This window comes from Caenorhabditis remanei, chromosome I (assembly GCF_010183535.1).
Source record: "Caenorhabditis remanei strain PX506 chromosome I, whole genome shotgun sequence".
Classification (NCBI taxonomy): domain Eukaryota; kingdom Metazoa; phylum Nematoda; class Chromadorea; order Rhabditida; family Rhabditidae; genus Caenorhabditis; species Caenorhabditis remanei.
Window position 1 is genome coordinate 9,529,215 of NC_071328.1, and position 22,334 is coordinate 9,551,548.

Consider the following 22,334-nt stretch of genomic DNA (forward strand, 5'->3'; position numbering starts at 1 on the left):
AGAAGATTTTTCGGTGAAGACAAGAGTACGGATGATGAGAAGCCTTTGGACGAGATTAAGAGGAGGCTTGATTCTGAAATTCGGGTGAAAGATCACCAATTTCATAACAATTTTCGAAGGGTGCACCAGAGTTTGAAAATGTTTTAAAAGAGTAGTTTCATGCGAGTTTATTCAGAATTTAGGCGAGGGAAGAATGAACTCGGAGCTTGCGTTAAAATTGGGTCTCGAACTTTGGATATCAATTATGTCAAACATAATGAATCTTTCTGATATTGTTTTCCAATTTAATAGAATTCAAATACTTCCTCTTTGTTCACAGCTACGTTTATTTTTCTCGATTTTCCTTGGTGTTAAGATTCAGGAAGATTTTTATGAATTCTAGAAAATCTACACGAATTCTTTTTCGATATTTTGAGACCTCTTCATTCGTTTCAGACATTTTTTCTGTGTCTGGTTTCCAGAGAACTTTGTTTCGTAAAAATCTGAAAAAAGTTATTCCGGCTTGTCCCTCTAAAATGGAAGCTGGAGTCGTTCGATTTTGGAAAACAATTATGAATTTAAACAGAAAACTGGATTTCTGCTAATGGTTCGAGTGAAGAGATGATACTTCTGAAAAGTTACAAACTTGTGTTCCCTGTTTTTTTTGTTACAGTTTTCAGATTTCAAGTTGAATCCAACCAAGCTTTCTCCCGAGATTTCCGTTTTTCATAGGCATTAGTCATTGAATGAAAAACAAATATATCGGTAGTTCACTTGTTATTATTGTTATTATAATGAGAGGGACTCTATCTTCCTTTCTCTTTTCGAATAGACACTGAGATTATGTAATTGTGTACCAGGTTTGGGTAACCTGACTCGCTTTTCCCTCGCGCCCAACCCTATTAGTTTATTATTATTATTATATGCCATTAGGTATAACAAGAAGGTTACGTCTGAGTTGTGGCAACTTGACGAAAGTTCCAGAAAATGGGGGGAAACTGCTCTAGATAGTGAAGATTTTTTAAAGTGTTTTCTTTCGTTTCTAGTTACAGTTTTCGTACGATAGAATTCAATATCTAATTTTTAGGATAGCTGAACAATGATCGTGTTCTTTAGTTCAGATATTTCTTCTCCAAATTTTTATCCGCCGCTTTTGTGCGCATGATTTTTTCACTGATTTTAGTTAATGAACTGAAAAATTGGAAAATCTGAATGAATTCTTCTCGGCTCCTTAGCAGCAGATATCCTCACCAACAGCGAATGGAGTACGGATTAATTGGAGCGCATTGGTCATTTTCTAGTTTATCGCAGAAGTAGTTCAGAATGAAAAGACCCAAAAGACTGATCATCTCACAAGAATTTCTGAAAATACAGTAGTCCAGATATTTATCTTTGATTTGACAACTAGTTATTGCATGTAAAATCCTTTGAAATTTCTGTCTATTTGTTTTCTTTTTCATTTTTCTGTGTTTTCCGTTTGTACTGCATTGCTTCTAAAGACCAAAAACCGTCGTGTTGGATATGATAATTATGTTAATGACTCGCTCTGAACCAATACAGAATCATTTCTATAATTTTCAACTTTGTGATTCAATGTATTTCATAGAGTACTCTTTTAGATCTTTTCTTCTCTTCCAATTCTGGATTCAAGGAGTTGCTGGAGAATGTCGGGGAGAGTTAAATACAAGTAAGTACTTCTAGTCAAACCTATTTCTTGTTAGATTTTGTTTAATTGTGAACTTTTTCGTGATATTAATTATACATTTTCAATTGTTTTTATTTTATTTTCAGATACTACATGTTCAGATGGATTCCCAACCGAATGCAAATCCACATGCGGCTGTAATAGTTTGACAATTGATGGAGATCAAATAAAAAATATGGCACCTTTCTTTTTTTCAACAAATAACGGAACCTATATAAAGGCTACATTGACTTGGAAGAACTGTATTACAGTGACAAATGTGCAATGTCCAACAGGGTATAATCCATTAGCTCTCGTATACGCAGAAGAGGATGAAGAAATGAATTCATATAATAATTGGGTAGAATCATAGAATTTGTGAAAAAAGTCAAAACTTTCCGTTACAGAAAGACTACGCTTCCAGTACTAGCTATGAATGTAAAAGCGGAAAATGGGAGAAGACGTCCCACATGGATGAACAATATTTCTACAGCTGCAAGCAGAAATAGAATGAAAAAACTTAATTTATTGTCCCGAAAATAGGACAAAATGAAATTTTATAATAAGTTCTTATTGAAGTTATTACATTTCAAGTAGTTTTTGTTTTTTCTGTAATATCGTTTATGTATCACGGGAATAAAGTAATTCGAACGAGTTTCACAAATCATGTAGGGATATTAAGAAACACCAACCTTCCACTTAATGAGGTTTTCAAATAAAAATCTGAAAAGATTTTCTTGGTGCACAGTATTTTTGATATTGAAATACAGAAAAACGATGCCGGAAGAAGGAACGAGATCAAACAACAAATCGATCCTGGAGCGAATTGAAAATTCATAATTAACAATGCAAGCTGAATATTATTATACAATTTTGTTTATATACATAAAGAATGTTGAAGATTGTGAATTCATCTCAATCGATACCATACCACTTCATTTTTTTCATTTTGATTATTTCTTTACAAACCCAGTTGGTTTCTGGATACTGTAGACAGGATATTCTAACTACGAAACAACCAACATTGACGTTTTCATCTTCAAGCTCGACTATTTCAGAAATATCCAATAGTTCTACGACAAATATTCCACATAAGATTTGTTCAGCCGCTCTTTATGAAACCGGATCTCCATGTTAAGTATCATCTCGTTCAACATCAATTGAACCAAATGAATCTAGCGATTCCAACCAAAAAAGGAAATGAAATCTCCGTGGTCTACAATGACATTGACTGAAAACTCAACATTATCTCCAGCCACGTCTAATGTTACATTTTCAACCAAATCAACGAGTCTTTCATAATGATTTTAAACTTTTCTACTGGTTGAAATAGTTGGAATCTGAGTTGAATGGAAGTCCTTATCAGGAAGTCGGCCGACAGTCACCGGCAACTTTAGCGCGGAAGTTGGTCGGCTTCAGCTCGGAGGTTGGTCGGATTCTGGACAAGACCGCTGGTAAAGCCGACCAAGATACGACCAACTTCCGACCAACTTCTGACACGGACCGCATGGAACCCCTCGATCGCCTTATTGATTTATTTTTCGCGCACAAAAACAGCTGAAATATCATATATTACAATTTATTCACTAAAAGGACTATACATAAAAAAGTATAAGTTTTAAAAAATACAAAAAAAACAACTAAATACAATGATTTTTCGAAGTATCCCTGGTGTGCTCGCATTGTTGTCCAGATGTAGACTTCGTCAGTGAATTTCTCTAAAATACATTAATTAAATATGATTACTTTCTGACAATACATTCAAGGTGGGAAGTTCGTATTGTTTGCTTTTTAGTGAGAACCTGAAAAACTTAGAGATTTTTGGTTATGAGATAAAAATCCACTTACGATAACTTTTCCACTGAACTTGTGCACCTCCACTAACGATTTGATTTTTTCCATGAAATTTCGTAAACTGAATGAAAAATAATGTAAGATTTGATACAAATAAGAAAAATTCACTCAAAAACGAATAAATAAAAGACCAAGGTCCGATCAACTTCTGGGCAGCCGACAGTCATTTCGAAACTTGTGATCAGAAGCCGACCAATGTCCGAGCTAAAGCCGACATTCTCTTAACTTCTGACCAGAAGGTGACCAAGATCCGATCTAAAGTCGCCGTTCCTTCAACTTGAGGGTAAAAGTACCGAAATTGCTTCAACTTCCGCCCAAAAGCTGACCTAGATCCGACCTAAAGTCTGAAATCGTTAAACTTCCGGCCAGAAGGTGAGCAAGATCCGATCTAAAGCCGAATCGACCTCAACTTCCGCCCAAAAGTTGCCACACGACTGCCGAGGGGATTCCATGCAACTCTTGTTGGAGTATATTCGTTCTGCAATTTGGACACTCATGTTCTCATTACTATAATCAAGTTCTACCTAAATAAATTCTAAATAAGTTTTAAATAATTCTAGACTCTAAATAATTTTTTAGACTGTGAAAACGGGTGGCCAATAGAATGTGATCAAAGCTGTGACTGTCCAAGATATACGATTGATTACGAATGGATTGGGGAGTGCGATCTTACCTGATACGATTATCACCTTGTACAAAAACTAACTTGGTAACTTGGAATAACTGTCCTCCATCACTAGTGAAGTGTCATAATGAAACTTATTCTATAACCCTTGGACCTGTGGCATCCCAATGAACCTACAATGAAATCACTACAACTTCAACATAAAAGGATATAACCGCACTCGTTTTGTTTTTATCTTATTGTCGGTCACTGAAGTTGATTTTCCAAAAGTAAATGAAGAGCATCCCTGCTTTATTTTGAGGTTTTATCACTCAACTATTTTTAAGAACAACATGACTCAACCGTTTGTCTCTTCAGAAAATCAAGGCTTTTCAACCTTTTCGTTCATTCATTTTCTGCTTAAAATATCAGAAAAGATGTGAAAAGTTGGTAGAAGATCCCTCGATGGAATGTTTCTGATACCTCAAACACAGCAATACGTTTCATGTTTACACGTAGAATTTGACGTGAATACGTTGCTCAAAGAGCAGGTGTTAGTTTCGCACCTTTCCCTGTTTTCTTTTTGTTCTTCATCGTTTTTCGAATGGCAGTCTCCAATCGTTTTTTGTGGCTTATTGACATTTTGTCTTACCGATCGGAAGGTGTCTCGTGGCAGATGGATGTTCGATTATTTCATTGACATACATTGAAACGACAAGGTGTCTTCTTCTTGTCTCGACAAGCGCTCAAATCCGAAAACAAACAGAAACTGCTTCCGATTTGTGAGACTGAGCAAGAGGAGTACCGTAATCTTAATCTTGTGAAAAGAAGAGTTGCTTACTGGATTATCACACCGAAAATCGGAATTTGTTTCAAAATAACAAATGGGTTTAAAAGATTAAAACATATGACACAAAAGATGGGAGACCTGAGCTATTGAACGATTATGCCTCAACGATGTATTATACCGTTGAAGTTTCAAAAGAAAAGACCAGAGGCTTCACAAATTTGTTCAAGTTTCATGCCTCTCCGTAAAAGTTTCTGAAATTTCTTCTCTCCAATTCCAAATTTCCATCGTGAACTTGCACATTTATTTTTATTCAGCGTACCACGTTGCAATCCTTTTTTCACATAATATAAAAACAAAAAAAATTTTAAAAATATTATTTCACTTTCAAAAGTCCACTGTTGAAGTTCGCTTCGAAACAAAAAGAGAATCGGAGATGGCAGAGAAGAAGAAAGAAGAGAAGGATAGCGAAGTCTTCGTCCTCAAGCTCAACCCTGAAACAGTAAGGTTTTGATTGAAGACAACACTTTAATCTTGATCTTTTCAGATTTTATTCTCAAGCTCATCTCTTGGTGATGAAACTACAAGTGCCACGCTTAAACTCACTAACCCAACAAAAGAGAAAATTGCATTCAAGATCAAGTGCACATCGAATGAAATGTTCAAAATCAAAGTTCCCGTTGGACTTCTCAAACCGGATGAAATCACTGAAATTGCGGTATGGTCAAGCCATCTTTGTACTTGAAAAAAGCGAAGCTCGCCGGGAAAGAAACTCGCCTACTGCGCTGTAGTCGCGGCGTGGACGAAGATTATCTTTTCTGGATCCCATTCATTGAGCTGCCCCTGATCAGAAGGCAATGTTTTAAACTAAATTACTATAGCAAACCATGTGGAAAACAATTAATCGGTTTAGGTATACATGCCACTCTCAAAAAGGAACTAAATAAGTTAACTAATGTTCAATACAACACTTTAGTGTTATTTGATAGAAACCGCTAGCGAAAGAGTGCAGTGAGTTAGAAGTCTCACCGATCGGTTACAGATAACGGAGAGATGGCCGAGCGGTCCAAGGCGCTGGTTTAAGGCACCAGTCCCTTCGGGGGCGCGGGTTCGAATCCCACTCTCTTCAGTTTCTTTTTCTCTTTTTTGTCTCCAACTTCTTCTTTTTTCAGCTATTCCACACTCCTGGAAAACCAATTCCAGAAAACATGAAGCAGTATTTCGCCGTCTATTACGTCAAAACCGATTCAGATGTGAGTATCACCTTCAAACCATTGTTTTCCCACACCAGTTTACTTCAGAAACCAGTCCGCGAGTTATGGAAAAACGCAAAAAAGCACGATGGAGTCAAGCGAGTGTTCATTACGTTCGAAAAGCTGCCAAAGAAAGATAAAAAGGAAGAGAAAAAAGGAGACAAAGAAGATAAAAAAGAGAAGGATGAGAAGAAGGATGATAAGAAGGAAAAAGCAGATAAGAAGGATGATTGTGAGAAACAGAATACTGAAGAGAAGAAAGACACGACAGAAGAGAAAAAAGAAGAGAAAAAGGAAGATGAAAAGGAAAAGAAAGAAGAGAAGAAGGATGATGAGGAGAAAAAATGAAGCGATGAAGCATGAGACAACTTGTAATGAATCGATTTGACCTGAATCCTTTTTATTTTATTTATTGGCGGGAAATACTTAGCTAATGAGCTTCTCACCCCTGTTTCTCCTCATTTATTGAACTCTTTAGACTGTTAAAATGCTGATAATAGGACAGGTAACTCATTTCCTGAAAAGATTTTAATCCTAACTTTCGAAAGAAAAATGTTCATTTTTCAACTTCAATCTATCATGATCTGCTCGCCCTAGTAAGACATTTTCTCTCAATTTATAAATTTGGAAAATGGTTATCCTGAAAAGATTTTAAAACATTGAAAAAATCTTTTTACTTTTTCTGCCTGATTCCGAGAATCCTGACTTTCAGATACTTGATCATCTCACGACACAAAAAGATCCCCTAATCATTGCCCCAATCTGTATATACACATGTTCACACCTTCTTGACACGTCAATCCCTCTTCTCACATCACAAATATTGTCCCCTCTTCTCTACTTGAGAAATCATCATCTTCTCATGGTCAACTGTAATCCGATCCAAAAGTCTTCCACTTATAAGTGGTCTATTTAACACGAGAAGCTTGAAGACACGCACTTCTTCTCACTTTTCTTTTTTCGTTTGCTCTCTAATAACTACCGTATTCCTGTCAGGTGTAGAGAGAGAGCACAAAATGAGGCAAATTGATGATTTATTCACTCTTGGTGACATATAAAGTGTATGAGCAAATAATGTTACAAATAATAACACATTTTCAAGGAGCAAGACGAAAAGGATATTGAGTTTCAGTCATTTCTGAGAGATAGGAACTGTTTAAGAGAAAATGAAAATTAGGAAACGTTCATGCTCGTTGTTTCATTAATCCTTGATGAAGTTTCGATCGTTTTAAGAGAAGACGTCGAATTTCTGTAACAGTATTTGAAGTAAATAAAATTATAACAAAACAAATTGTTTGGTTTTCCTAAAACAACAAGTTTTTGAAAAAAAATTAGCTGGAATAAATAAATATTTAAAAATTTTGCTTCAATCTGAAATCAAAAACTTCTGAAGTCCCTTTCACATTTCCATTCGAAAACATAAGATTAACTTCTTTAATTTTTCCAATGACTTCAAATCAATTTTCACACGAGAATTTACCAAGATTTGCATTAGGATTTTCCATATGAGGGACCCTTATTTCTGGGATTAGGCGGTCCATTGGGTTAAGGGAGCTTAAGGGATTTCGTAATTATTGAATTTATTGAGGGAAGATTGAAAAAAGTTTTGAGAATTAAAAATGAACAAACCAAAACCTACTCTTATAGTGAGTTACAGTATTTTCGCCACATAAAAAGAGAAGTGGAATCAAATAAAAAATTAGTGGTGGATTCCTTCATGTTTTCTGGAATTGGTTTTCCAGGAGTGTGGAATAGCTGAAAAAAGAAGAAGTTGGAGGCAAAAAAAGAGAAAAAGAAACTGAAGAGAGTGGGATTCGAACCCACGCCCCCGAAGGGACTGGTGCCTTAAACCAGCGCCTTGGACCGCTCGGCCATCTCTCCGTTATCTGTAACCGATCGGTGAGACTTCTAACTCACTGCACTCTTTCGCTAGCGGTTTCTATCAAATAACACTAAAGTGTTGTATTGAACATTAGTTAACTTATTTAGTTCCTTTTTGAGAGTGGCATGTATACCTAAACCGATTAATTGTTTTCCACATGGTTTGCTATAGTAATTTAGTTTAAAACATTGCCTTCAGATCAGGTAGGTCTCTGTTTTAATACCGTACTCCAAAGTCTTCCTCTTTAAAATAGTAATACCATCTCAAGGATAGAGAGACCCCACTTCTGATGAAATGATAATTCGATCATTGCACTAATTCGCGGCGTTTCGAATGTGATTTGACTACCGTAATCCGATCGAATGAACCGGTCGGGCGGTGCGAAGTTGACGAGGGATTATCATAAGAGGAGACACTACAGTAACCCGACAATGTCTTCGTCTTTTATCGTGATAACATGATTAGAATAGGATTAGATTAAGAATTTATTGATGGAAAAAGAAGAAGAGAGGACTAGAAATTGATTTGTTTGAGGAAGGGGAAGAAAGAAAGAAAGTAAAGAAACAAAGAGTTAAAGGTTTCGTGGTGAGACCCAAAGTATAGAAAATGCTTTCGATGACTTCAACATCTGCTGGCTATCAAAACACTCTTCCACTTTTTTCAGAGATTATGAACATGAGTATACACGGGATACGAAAAAACCAATGAATAGTTTTCTAAAACCGAAAATTTACAAGTTTTCAGATTTGACTTCTCGACTATCTCCACAAATTGACGACGATTTCAGGGAAGCTTTTGATTCAGGAGAACTCGTTTCTTTTCCGATCGAAGACTCTCTTTTTATTCGTTTCACTTTTCTCGAATCTTCATCACTTTCATCACATTCTGATTCATCGCTGTGCTGAAAGATTAACGAATTTATGAAATGAGTATAAGAAAGTGTTTAGATTGATTAAATTCTTACTTTGGATGTCCGACTGTCGTCTTTTTTCTGTTTTCGCTCCTTTGCTCGTCGGTTTTTGAACCAAACCTGGAATAAAACAACTGATTGATAGCCCGAGTTGAATAGTTAATTGGATTTTGTTGGTAGTTAAGAAAAACATATTACATTCTGAAATTATGCTACAACTCTAACCCGTTGTAAATTATATTTGCACCCATCTGCCCAAATTCTCTATTTTTAAGCTCTTTTATTCTCCACTAAATCCTTTTTGTCGGTTATTCTTCTTCTTCTAATTATAAGACGAAGAAGACGATAAAATAAGGAAGCGTTCGATATAGGTGCGATTATCCGCATCATCGAATTCTATCATTACACTTCTCTCTTTCCTTTCGTTATACCGTTTAGAACTGTAAGGGAAGAGCCGAAACAGACGATGGAATTTACAACGAAGTTTTCGGGAGACAATGTTTTTTTGTCCAAAGATTTATCGTTTTCTCTTGACAGAAATAACACTTTCGGACAGCTCAATTCAAAAAGAACTATCCCATAATCTTCCCACCTTGATGTCTTCGTTTTCTCGCCAGATTGAGACCATATTGAATAACGTCTAACGTCGAAGAATAAATCCATTATCTCTAATTACTAATTACATGTTCACTCTCTCTGTTTCGTCGGCTCTCCCTTTACCTTCTTCTTCTTATTCCATCCGCTTATCCTTCCACCTGCTGTTGCTCCTCATTTTTATATTGATCTCGTTTAACCTGACTAATCCATTCCCTCTTTTTCTCTCTATACCTTCAGTAAGGTGTATTCCAGATGTTCATTGTTGGTTTAATTGGGAAATGTGAGAAAGGGGAGGAGAGATGGTGTAAATACAGGCGGAGAAGATATACAAAAAAGAGCAAGAGCTGTACATCCCAAATCAAATTAAAATAAAAAATTAAGGGATCAGGACATGTCTATTGAACTACGGTATTTATCTAAAGATATTGTTGTGGAAAACTCATGAAAATTAGTGGACCGCTGAAATCCAAAAAAAAGTTATTTCATAGAAAGCGGTTTCGGGTTGGAGGTTAAAGCACGTTTGGCTACATTTTATACAATTTCCTGCTGATTTTCACCTCAAGAAGACCTACTCACCTCAACTCTTTCTTCTTTTAGTGAACACTGAACTGCCAATTCCTCTCTTGTTGATGCATCTGGATAGTGTGTTGATGAGAATGTTGTCTCCAGAATATGTAATTGTTCTTCACTGAATATCGTCCGATGTCGTCGTTTCCTTCTGGAGACATAGTGTTGATGATGGTATGGAGGCATGAAAGGAGGCATCAGTGGAGAGCAAAGCATAGCTGAAAATGATTTTGTGAAAACTATAGAAATCTTCAAAAAAATAGCCAGAATATGTTGGTTCACACAAAACAAAATTTTATCTTTGAAAACTTACAAAAAAATGGGTAAGAAGCTGCATGAAACTGCCATGGCATTGCTTGAGAAGTTGCTCCAGAAGGAATACTCAATCCACCGAAAGGATCTTGAAAGTTCTGAGCTTGAAGTTGTGGAAGAGCTGCCAATGGATTCGAAAGCAAAGTATCAATTGTAAAAGATGTTGAAGTTGAAGGAGATGATGATGAAGAGGATATACTGTAAACAGATTGAAGATGAAAAAATAGAACAACTTTTCAAATTCAATGAAATATCTTTTTCTCTGGGTTAAAACTTGAGAAACGCTATCGGTCGTTTTTGATCAGAAAAATTTTATTCTTTATGATTATTCTGAGTTTTCAAAAAATAGTTCAAACAATTTCGGAATTGTATTTTCAGAAGTTGGAGTTATACTTTTGATTTTTGAAAAACGAATAGTGAGCCGGTCCATTGGGATAAACAAATTAATTTTCAAAAACAAACTATTTCCTAATTTTAGAAGTTCAAAAACACTCTGACATTTCAAATTCAACAAATCGAAAACTATTATTGGACATTGTGAAATCAAGAATTACCTTGTTGAATTAGGCATCACCAATTTGTTAATTGATTCAGGAGTCATAAAAAACGGAAAAGATGTCATCGTTTTATGATGAGTACACCTTTCGGATGAGCCGTTTTGGTACCGCCCGTGTTTGTTCCTTTCTCGGCAGAATCCTCTCGCATAGACTCCGCCCACTTTGTATGCGTCTTCAACTATTCGATAGACACGCCCTCTTTTGAAGACTTTTGGCGCACTGATGAGACAATGAAAAGGTGTGAATAAATAGAGAATTATTGAGAAACAAAGAGTTAATTAGAGATGTTTTAATAAAGTTTATAGTTTGAACTGGTTTAGAATTTCAGAAAATTAGTGCAATATGGGCAGATTTGCTTTATCTTCATAAAGTTTTATCCAAAGCCTTTGATTGAACGGAATTTATCATTTTTTAATTTTTAAAGAGACTGGTAAACCTATCTAAATATCACTAGAGTGAATTGCTCAATTACAGCTTCATGTTCATTTGCCAAATTAGAAATCAAGTAAGCACTAAACATTTCATTATCAAGTGTGTTTGCGATTTTGTGTGACACCTATAAACTCGATTCAGACTAGTAATCCCCAAAAATACAGAAAACCTTGCATAACTATGAACTCGAATCTGAATCTAAATCTGGGAACTCTCTTGAAAAGTATGTTTCATTTCTAAATCTCTTCATTGCTCACACTTTCAGATTTCATGCAAAAGTAGCTCTCGATGTATTTTTGTTTATCAGGATACTTAGAAACAACTATGTTTTCTAACTATCCAGAAGATTTCTATTCTCATGCTCCCAGATCCTCAACTTTCTCAAAACTATTCCAATTACGTAATATTGCTGTGAAGTATACAAATAATCTGTCAAACAACAATATCATCATCTCATAGTCACGCCAACTAGTCAACCTCATCTTCTTCTTATTTTCCACCACCCGTCGGATGTCCTCTGTCAATTTGTTATCATGATTTACTCATCAAAAGAAGAAGAAGAACCCAATCGTCGGCACAGTGTCAAGAATGTAATACGTCTCTTTTCTCTTCGTATTCAGAGGGTTTCATAGCGAAGGGCGGTGCATTCAAGTGTGAATATCTGTTGGTGATCCCTTCTTTTCATATCTGATCGTCCTTATTCGGATCATTCCCAATAATATAAGACCCACACACCGATTATATTTTTACACTTTTCGTAAAACAGGGTTTACTGTAGATGGGAATTTCAGATTTTGAAAAGAATCGTGGAAGTTGAGAACTGATTTCAAGCTGAATAAGTGCAGTACAACTCGAAAAGAAACGCTCTGCTTCAAAAACAAATCGGAATGATTCAAGTTTCAAAAAGCGTTATTTTAACTCGAAAATATGAGGGATAATTTATCACTGAATTTAAATACAAGTGAAAAGCAAATAATCCTCATTTCTGCCTGAGTTTCCTTTCGAAACAGCTGGGTGAACACTCGCCTGCTCAGAAAAGAAAAAGGCGAATGGGAGAAAATCGAGGACGATGTCATTGAAGGTCGTCTCAATGATGTTGCTCATTTTATTTCAGAGTTTGACTTTTGTTTCTAGAATTTCATCGTCACTATTTGGGAAAGTTTCTTCCGACTCTCAGCAGCACGTATGGTCTGTGAACTTTCTGAAAGACCTCCGCCAACTTTCTGCAGAATTCTGGAACCTTGTGTACAGATAAAAACTCTTTTACGAGCTCGACATAGTTTCGGCTGTAGTTAAATCCAAGAAATATATTTTTGCAATTGACAACTTTTTTGTGAAATGTCTACAGATGACTCTATTTCTTAACGAGAAGTCATCACAAAAATGTTGTCACAAGCATGGATTTCTAATATTGGATTTCCATCATTTTATTGTTGGAACTCAGAAAACATGTCGAAAGTTCAGACACTGTGCCAACGTATCGCTAACCGTAAAAACATTATCTTTAGTTTATGTAGAATATCCATCCAAATCTCTTTCTTTTCCTCTCTCTTTCTCTATCCAACTGCGCTAAGGTGTTAATGCTTTTGTCTCATTTGCTCTCATACTTCCAGCTGAGCGCCTTCTACGAGAAGAGACCGCCCGTTTCCTTCCGTTCTCAAACATACAGTAACTGTATAAAAAAATGAGGGAGAGTATGTTTGTGGCAAATAATGTTCCCATATATACACATTCACATGGATAAAGAAAGAAACAGATTAGAAGATGTTCAGGGACTTTGGTTATTCTTGTTTTTGTATTTTTGTAAAGTGAATTGAGTTACATATGTTTACTAGGATGAGGTGAAATGGCTCATCTAATTTTATTCAAAGTTGTTTTCGAAAGCTAGAAACTACAGTAAGCATTAACATTCCCGTAATTACATAAATCTTCTAATATTAACACACTTCCAATAATTGTTTCTCTTCAATGCCACTCTTAATGTGCTCATCCAAAACTTGAACTCGCTGTGGAGGATGTGCTCCACGTGTTGTATAAACATAGAAAAACAATTGGTGGGGTGCTCAGTGACACGATTACGCAATTCACACCCTTTTGACTAAATAGCCTTCAAGCAACACTTCGATGTTTTCTATGAGTAAGAAGTGTTGAATGCGTAATAAGTAGGTAAGACAGAGGAAGTGAAGAGGAGTAATATTGTGACAGTTGAGGGGGAGATTCTGTCAGAATCTTTTACTGGATAAAAATAATAAAACTTTGATTGGAGAGGTGAGAATTGTATTCATAAAGTACAGGTATCCTGAGATATGAAAAATAGGTACACGTGAAACAAAAGGCAAGAAAAAAAGACGAAAAGCTATAGACAGAATAATAATAAAAAACTAATTGATTGGAGCCGTGTGAGCTATGGGTCTCGGTGGAATAACGGGCTCATCGTGTTCTCTTCCTATATGATTCAACAATGAATTCATATCGAAGAATCGAGATCCACACAATTTACAGTTGAATTCCGAAGTTTCGGCATTATTTATTGCCATCATATTAGGAACTCCAAGATTTCGATCAACTGATACTGCAGGTTGTTGGTTTTTCGATGGGTACATCAGCTGAAAAAATAGATTAGAGGCTGGAGAGCATAATTCCATAATAATAGGCTTCAAAAATTTAAAAGTACTTTTGAAAGTTTATGTTTTACTAGCAGCAAAATTTGAGAAAATATTATCTCAATGAGGTCATCAAAATCTAAGGAAAATTTCAACTGTTGATGAATAAATAATTTTCTGTCTTTCATCGGACAATGTTTTTATCTCAACATGCCTTAATTTCAGAATTACCTGAGCTGTTTCGTGATCTTCCGAATAGAAGTGATCATCACTTTGTCTTTTTGTGTGTAAATCAACTTCACATATTTCACATCTTCGAATAAATGATGACATTCCACTTGTTTTGTTATGAGCAATGATTGAGAACAAATCATTTTCATCCATTATTTGAGTATCTTCTACAACTGCAACTCGTGTTTTGTATACATCATCAATACGAAGAGCAGGAACCATTTCGAGCATTTTGACAGTGTTTAAATTGAGACGCATATCGTTGTGAAGAACGATCGAGAGATTTGTGGATTCTTGTAATTGGTGAATTTTGATTTCACTCACTGTGTCAACCTGGAAAAGTAAAAAATGTTCCTACGATTATTTTTTGAATCCGGAAGTTCACCGTACCGCATATCTCATAGTTCCTTCTGCTGGTCTCATTTTTTGTACAATCACTACATATTGAATTGGTGTGATTGGTTTCGTTATAACAAAGATGCTCGTGTCTCCAGATGTGGCCTAGAATACAAAACGGTTTATATTCAGAAGTGTGAAAGAGCTTTTCTTTCGAAAACCATAATTTCCCGCTCATGTTTTCTTCACTAATCTCATTTCAATTAGCATAAACAAACACTTCCCGTCGATTTCTCTAATACCTACTAACTCGTCTACTCAAATCAACCGGTTAATCTTAATCCAAATAAGATGGTCCCATCAAATCTTAATCCCATTGAATATATTAAAATTTCAGGACTCGTGGGAGGCTTTTTCAAAGTGACCCCACTCACCATTCCACTCATCGAGTTGACTGTATTAAATGCTGTAAATCTTGATAATTGAAGATCGTGCTGCGGAAGAGTTGAAATTTGAGTGATCGTTCGGTTCACATTTATTTGAGGAGCAGTGAACTGTGGCTGGAAAGACGATGTGGTACGTGCACAGGGATCGGGAAGAATCGGGTGTTGGGGACCGCCGTATGCACATTTCTTTTCATGCGTTCGTTGCATAGCAGGAGTTCTAGAAAATATAGAAATGCTTCAGTTAATTCTAATTCTCCTGAACTCACCTGAAATGTAAATCGCAGAATCGGCACTTATATGGTTGTTCTCCTGTATGTATTCTCATATGAACAACCAACGTCTTCTTCTCATAAAATGATTTCTGGCACACAGTACACTGAACTTGTGGTGGATTATCCGAATGAGTTGCCATGTGATTTTTCAGTGTGGATTTCATTCGAAAACTTTGTGGACATTCAGGACATTGATAATCCTTTTCTCCTAAATAACCAGAAATCGAACACTTTCTGATATAATAACATTACCTGTATGTATTTTATGATGTCTTTCGAGATCATTCTTTCTGGTAAACATTTTCAAACACTGCATACATTGATGCCCTTTCTTGGATCTACTTGGTTGAACTGTCACGGAAGAACTGGTTGGAATGACGGCCAAAGCAAGAGAATCGGAGGAATCGGCAATAGGAACAAGATTGTTGGTTGATGGTCTACTAGAATAGAAACTGTGAAATAATTGTTCATTGGTATCAGAAGGAACTTACATAAACTGAAGAATTCTCGGACGAGCGAACAAGTGTGCGTTTCTCAAGTGATTCGCTGCTTCAGAAGCTCCACGAATTCTTGATTCACAAATCGGACATGTGACGATGCGGTATGAATGATCAGTGTCTGTATCGGACCTGAAAAGTGTTTGGTGTCTAAACTAAATTAGAAAAACTAGCTTGTATATTCGGAATAAGAAGAAAACTCTTGTAATTCAACTAACCCTTGCCAATGATCGCATAACATCTCGATATTATTGTACAAGTGATGACAAACTTCACATCGAATCGGTTCATTATCAGCTCCACAAACTCTAATTTGTGTTGGATTCATATTTATTTTTGAAGTGAACTGATTCTCATTATTAGAGATCGTTGGCTGATATCTCATATCTTGTTCATCTTGTAGTATACAATCTTCGTCTGGGACTACTGTATCCATCCACTCTGTTACAGAATGTGCTCGATGAGGTTGTCCATTGAGATGATCAGCTGCTAGTCCATATTCAGCGAATGATTGGGCTGACATTGCCATTGACTTGAAGAATAATTATTAGTGGGGAAAAAGTTTGGTTTCGGAAACGTTTCTTCAAATGGAATACTTACTCGATCGACATGAACAACACATTGATAATTCGTATCTCCTCCATGAGTTAAGCGAGTATGTTGCTTCAGAGCAACTCGACTATGAAACACTTGTGGACAATGAGAACACTGAACAGGCCGACGATCGTGTACTTCAGCGTGAAGTGACAGAAGTTCTGAAACAAATTCAGTGCCTTATAGGTTTATACATTTTTGAAACTTTTGAGAACTGTCAAAACAGAAGCTTCAGCTATGTGTAGTCCGGAAAAAGCATGATTCTTACTTTCAGTTCAGGAAATCAACTGAATAAGGTATTAGTTAACTCACGAGCTGTTCTGAAAGATTTATGGCATGTCCAGCATAGATGAGTCTTTCGCGGAAGATGTCGAGCACGATGCTCTCTAATCTGACGGGCGGTTGTCAGACGTTGTGGTGGACGACATTGACGACAAATCAGAACGCTAAATTGACTGTTTTCAAGAATAAATAGAGAAAATAAGAACTGATATTTGAAGAAAAACTAACCGATTAGGAGGCAGAATCTGAGTGTTTGTGGTCCTAGCAAACTTTCTATTACAAATATGATCCTCGTAAACTTGTCGAGATGAGAACTTCTAAAAATGATGTTCTCAAATTTTGAATAAACTTTATCGAGACTAAATTTACCTGGTGGCAAACTCCACAAATAACCGAATGCTGCTCATCCTGATGTTGTCGAAGTTCTTGTTGATTGATAAAATTGAGATCACAAAGTGAACAAAACGGTTGTTGTTCTGTTTCTGCTTCATTCTCCGTCAACTCTTCGTAGTGTTTTTGCATATGCCAAACAAGTGAGGCACGTAGAACATAACTGAAATAAATTCGTAATTAATGACACAGCTGGAGTAAAAATGTTTTCCATTACAATTAATAACCTGGTATCACATTCGTTGACTTTTGCAAACACAATTCACCTATTTCCTTTTAGAATTATACCTTTTATCACAGAAATCGCATTTCCGCTCTCCACCTCCTTGTAGATCTCTCCATCTGTGTTCCGAGAGTAAATGATTTCTTTTATGCTTTTCAAGCATTTTCTCATCTCGAAACTCTCGTTTGCACGTCTTACAGAAGTTTCGTTCGTAGATAGAAACAACTGAAATCGATTTTAACGGTAATCTGAATTCAATATAGACTTACCTTTGTTCGGTTTTATATACGATGCCTTGTTATGACAGACTCTCTTGTGTCTTGTCAGTGATGCACGTGTATTGAATACGGTTGGACAATCTGCACATTGAAACTTGTTTTTGTCACTCGAATCTTGATCCAACGGATGAATGGTCAACATATGACGAGTAAGATTCGATTTTTTAGTAAAGCAGAGTCCACAAATTTGACAAACAGTCTGTTTTACTTTTCCGTGAGCTGTTTTGTTATGTTCCATCAGACCTGTTTTGTGAGAATATTCTTTTGCACAAATGGCACATTTCCATTTTGGAATTGGAGGAGCTGCTTCAGAAATTGGAAGTTTAGCGGCATCTGGAAACGGATTACTATTTTTTTAGTTATATGAAAACTTAAACTAACGAGCTCGAATGTGAATCATTGAATGTCTAGCCAGTTCCGATGGTCGAACAAATGCTTTTGGACAATCTTCACATTGAAATTTTCTAGCTCGATTTGGTCCTTTCTTTTTATGTGACTTCACTGTACTTCCGGTTGATGATTTTGATTGTAACTTCGAAAGCGACGTTTTTCCTATTGCTATTAGAACGTCTGTTGCATTTTTTCTACGTGTTTTAGCTATGCTGAAAAAAAAACGAAAGTAAGATGGATAACAAAAAGCAAAAATACTTTTCTGAAATATGCAACAGACAATGAGCAGCTGAATCTTCCAAAGCTATAACTTTTTGACATTTTGGACAAAATGATAGTTCATAAACCTCTTCTGAATGATCACGTCGGATATGACGATCCCGATCTTTCTGAAAAAAAAAACTAGAACTTCGTCCATATTCAAGCATTGAAACACCTCATTCTCAAACTCTGATAAGCACTGAGAGCAAGTAAGAAAATCCGATTTGACATGAATTTTCAGATGTCCCACAAAAGCGGTAAAACGGGAGAACTTGGTTTGATTGCTATCTTTTGGACAAAATGGACAGGACGTTCCTCTTACGAAGTCAATCTGAATATTTAATGTTTTGTTCGTGAACAGAATGAGTTACTTACGGATTTCGAATGTTCGATAGCTTTGTGAACTTTAAGATTCTTCTCAAAATTGAAATCTTTTTTGCACATATTACATTGAAACTTTAAGGGGGTAGCCCTCGCACACGCGTCAACATCATGTCGTGTTGTATCTTCAATTTTAGAATTACAATCCATGCAGTAAATATCAGGACGATCAATTTCATCATCTTCTTCATCATCATCTTCTGAATTCTCATCTTCATCATCGTCTATATCTTCTTCTTCTGTATCTATTTCTTCTATGGCTTCATACTGCATTGTTTCTAGAGGTTGTATTGGTTGCAGGCATTGATTTTGAAGGTTTTGATCAAGTATTGACTGGTTTTGATCATTTTCTATGAGACTACTATCAATTGGAATATAGTCTAAGTTGAGTAGTTGATGCTCCTCTGAAACGTAGCTATCGACAGCTTGTTGTGGGATATCTTGAAAGTTCTGAAACTTAGAAATACTGTAATAAGTTGTTTCCTATCCGGTTCTTACATCAAACGTGTAATCAAAGCTATTGAAAAGATATGAAGAATCAGCAGGTTCTGATCGTACACTTGAAGCATTTTCATGTCTTATCCTATCCCAAGAGGCGTTGTGACGTTCTCGATACTGTTGTGAGGGGTCATAGTCCATTTGATGTACTGCACTTAATTTATTCTTGCTCCGTTTGTTTTTATTTTGTTCAAAATAAAACACGGAAAATTACCCTGATCTTTTTGATGGTCAAAATAATTTTGAAAAATAAATTAATTTTATACATGAATTAGGCTCGCAATTGAAAATATAAATACATATAGTGAGCAAGAATGCAACAGGAATGTAACAAAGCAACAATACGTACTAAAATCAGAAAGCGTTTTTCAAATTGGACAATGATGGTAAATCAGGTAACTTAATATCTTTCAGCTGCTGTGAAATGTTCATATTTTTCACTGCGGAAACTGCTCGAGCTGGAGCAGCCGTAATCCCGGCTTCTTGTTTTTGGATTTTGTCTTGCTCTTGTATCCTTTGTAAAATTTCGTTCATATTTGTTTCGAGAACCATTCCACCCATAACGATTTCTCCAAGAATATGATGAACACGATCGACATGGAAAATCAGATCTAACTCGCAAACGTTCTCGAAGCAGCGGTCGAGCGTCTCAACGAAAACCTGGAATTGTTAAACATATATGAATGCTTTCATAACACAATACCTGAATTAGGTCGAGAATTCCAAGTTCACTTTCAGATGAATCTACACAAAATATAAAGTACAAGGTGGCATAGTGCCGGTAAATCAGACGATAATCGTTTCCGTCGATAAGAGTGCCCCCTTCCAAAAAATTGCAGACGTTGTCATCTCGTTTGGATACTAACTGAAAAGTTTCTCGAACGATCTGTTGCTGCATTTCTTCCGAATAGTGTTGATAGAATTTCAGTAGTCGTGGTTTCCCATGGTTATTGATGACAAGAATAGCTTTGATCATCTGGAAAACACGTTTTCGGAACAATTAGTTGAAACGACAGTTACTATCAATTTCTGATACTTATATTAATACATTCAAATTTGAAATTGATGAAAAAACACTGGAAAATAAGCTAAATAATCCACATCGACCGAAAATGTCAAAAATCAATTACTTTTCCGATGTAGGAGACACTCCCCGTAAATCGACACTACATCGTGGCGAGACCCCCGTCTGCTCACTACGGTCTCCAATGCGCCTTTAATTCCATTTCGCTATTATTTTTGGGCCTTTTTTCCCTTTTTCACAAGTTTTTGGCCTAAACTTTGCTGTTTTTCACGGTTTTTTCTTGGAAAAATAAATATTGATAGCGTTTTCCTTTTTCAGTGCATCTAATATCATTTTTTTTCGTTGAATACCTCTAAAAACTTCAAATTTTATTTAGTTTGACTGTTTGCATCTCTCCCAGTTTTTAAATATGTATTTGTTTTTTATTCTTAATTTATCAGTTCTTTTCTTGTCGTTTCAAATTTTGACTAATTGAATCATACTGTTTTTTTTTCAGGTAATCTTCCTTGTCGAAATGACGAAGGTTCACTATTCCCGGGCTCCGGAAAACACCACCAAGTCTTGCAAGGCTCGCGGATCCGATCTCCGTGTTCACTTCAAGAACACTCACGAGGCTGCCATGGCTCTTCGCGGTATGCCACTCAGACGTGCTCAAGCCTTCCTCAACCACGTCAAGGAACACAAGGAAATCGTTCCATTCAGACGTTTCCACGGTGGAATCGGACGTGCCGCTCAAACCAAGCAATGGAACACCACCCAAGGAAGATGGCCAGTCAAGTCTGCTGACTTCCTCCTCGATCTCTTGAAGTGAGTTTTTTACTAGTAAAGTTTTGCTACTCATCTAATTAAAAACAATTCTTTCTTTCAGGAACGCCGAAAGCAACGCCGAGTACAAGGGACTCGATGTTGACCACCTCGTCATCGAGCACATCAACGTTCAACGCGCCGCCAAGCTCCGCAGAAGAACTTACCGTGCTCACGGAAGAATCAACCGTAAGTTATATTTTTAACGCTAAGCACTTTCTCAATAATTTATTTCAGCGTACATGTCTTCGCCATGCCACATCGAAGTCATCTTGGCCGAGAAGGAAGATGTCGTCTCCAAGCCAACCGATGATGCACCAACAAAGGTCAAGAAAGAGTCCAAGAGAAAGCAACGCCGTCAGTTGGCCCGTGGAGAATTCTAAGTAAATTCTTGTTGATAAATGTTTTGTTTGTTCGCAAGTGTAATTTTCCATCTGAAAACGAAGACAGTAATAGGCTAGAGAAATATCTGCCAGCCAACAAAAAATGATACCACAAAAACTATATTCGTAACAGATGCTGACAGTGAAGAAAGCTGTGACTGGAACAGTTTCAGTTCTTGGGCGTTCTGTTGCTCCATTAGAACAAATGACATTGATTAAGAATTCTAAAATCGATCGAGAAGTCAAGGATGTCCTCAGGCAATGTCTCATTACTGCAATGAATTTCGAGTCGTCTAGTAAAGACAGTTTAGACAAATCGAAAACGTTAGTTCGGAAAAGCGGCGACTCTTGTGAAATTACTTCTCGATCCGCTGCATTCACAGCAGCTTCAGCGATGAAACTGAAAAAGTGGAACGACGTCGACGATATGCTTAGATTGTCTACACATTGCCCACCAGTTATCACCAGTTCAATTCGTATAAGATCATTAGCTGAACAGTCTAAGTTAAGCGAAGCTCTGTCAGAATTAGAAAAAGTGCTCATGTTTGAAGAAGAAGTGTTTTCCACAAGTAATTACAGTGTCAGTGATGAAGCGGTGAGTAAATTGATTTCTGTTAATATATGTAAGTAGTTCTGCTTTTAGCTTGATTCACTATGTCAAGCAATCAAATCTGCGTCTCAATCCACAGATGAAATGAAAAGATTCCGCAATCTTCAAAGACTCGTCACAAAATATGATCGTCGAACAAGCCAAACCATCGAGGATCTGCTCTACAGTCCAATTCATGTGAAAAAATCTGAACAAGAAACAGAACCAATTGACGAAAACTTTGTGAAATCGAAGAAATTCCAGGATTTTGTGAAACAAATTCCTTATATGAAAGACAAAGCAACTGAGTTGAAGTAATAAAAACGTTTTTGTTATATTCTTTTCCAGTTTACATCAACAATTTAATATAATGATAAAACTCATCCATTCATTCATTGCAAGTTTATAAGAACAATATTCAGATGGTTCCTCAA

At 36.4% G+C, this 22,334-nt stretch overlaps 6 protein-coding genes across 6 annotated transcripts; 4 read left to right on the forward strand and 2 right to left on the reverse strand.

Annotated features, from left to right (window-relative positions):
- Positions 1 to 1,560: 1,560 nt before the first annotated feature.
- Positions 1,561 to 2,172, forward strand: GCK72_001999 (uncharacterized protein; the record flags this gene model as incomplete). The annotated part of the gene is made up of 3 exons (XM_003114848.2): positions 1,561 to 1,666; positions 1,771 to 2,024; positions 2,071 to 2,172. Coding segments are annotated over 3 exons (462 nt in total), but the record flags the coding sequence as incomplete, so codon positions are not given.
- Positions 2,173 to 5,344: 3,172 nt separating this feature from the next.
- Positions 5,345 to 6,509, forward strand: GCK72_002000 (uncharacterized protein; the record flags this gene model as incomplete). Its single annotated transcript, XM_053723219.1, has 4 exons — positions 5,345 to 5,410; positions 5,456 to 5,626; positions 6,081 to 6,161; positions 6,210 to 6,509. 4 exons carry the CDS (start codon positions 5,345 to 5,347, stop codon positions 6,507 to 6,509), a joined length of 618 nt encoding a protein of 205 aa, XP_053591864.1.
- Positions 6,510 to 8,773: 2,264 nt separating this feature from the next.
- GCK72_002001 (uncharacterized protein) lies at positions 8,774 to 11,051 on the reverse strand (the record flags this gene model as incomplete). Its single annotated transcript, XM_003115137.2, has 5 exons — positions 8,774 to 8,944; positions 9,008 to 9,073; positions 10,127 to 10,335; positions 10,431 to 10,627; positions 10,984 to 11,051. The coding sequence occupies 5 exons, from the start codon at positions 11,049 to 11,051 to the stop codon at positions 8,774 to 8,776; spliced, it is 711 nt and encodes a 236-aa protein (XP_003115185.2).
- An 8,403-nt stretch (positions 11,052 to 19,454) lies between these two features.
- On the reverse strand, positions 19,455 to 20,965 carry GCK72_002002 (uncharacterized protein; the record flags this gene model as incomplete). The annotated part of the gene is made up of 3 exons (XM_003114739.2): positions 19,455 to 19,760; positions 19,804 to 20,076; positions 20,735 to 20,965. 3 exons carry the CDS (start codon positions 20,963 to 20,965, stop codon positions 19,455 to 19,457), a joined length of 810 nt encoding a protein of 269 aa, XP_003114787.2.
- Positions 20,639 to 21,311, forward strand: GCK72_002003 (uncharacterized protein; the record flags this gene model as incomplete). Its single annotated transcript, XM_003115017.1, has 3 exons — positions 20,639 to 20,931; positions 20,993 to 21,117; positions 21,166 to 21,311. 3 exons carry the CDS (start codon positions 20,639 to 20,641, stop codon positions 21,309 to 21,311), a joined length of 564 nt encoding a protein of 187 aa, XP_003115065.1.
- Positions 21,312 to 21,444: 133 nt separating this feature from the next.
- Positions 21,445 to 22,218, forward strand: GCK72_002004 (uncharacterized protein; the record flags this gene model as incomplete). The annotated part of the gene is made up of 2 exons (XM_003114652.1): positions 21,445 to 21,906; positions 21,955 to 22,218. The coding sequence occupies 2 exons, from the start codon at positions 21,445 to 21,447 to the stop codon at positions 22,216 to 22,218; spliced, it is 726 nt and encodes a 241-aa protein (XP_003114700.1).
- Between the last annotated feature and the right edge of the window lie 116 nt (positions 22,219 to 22,334).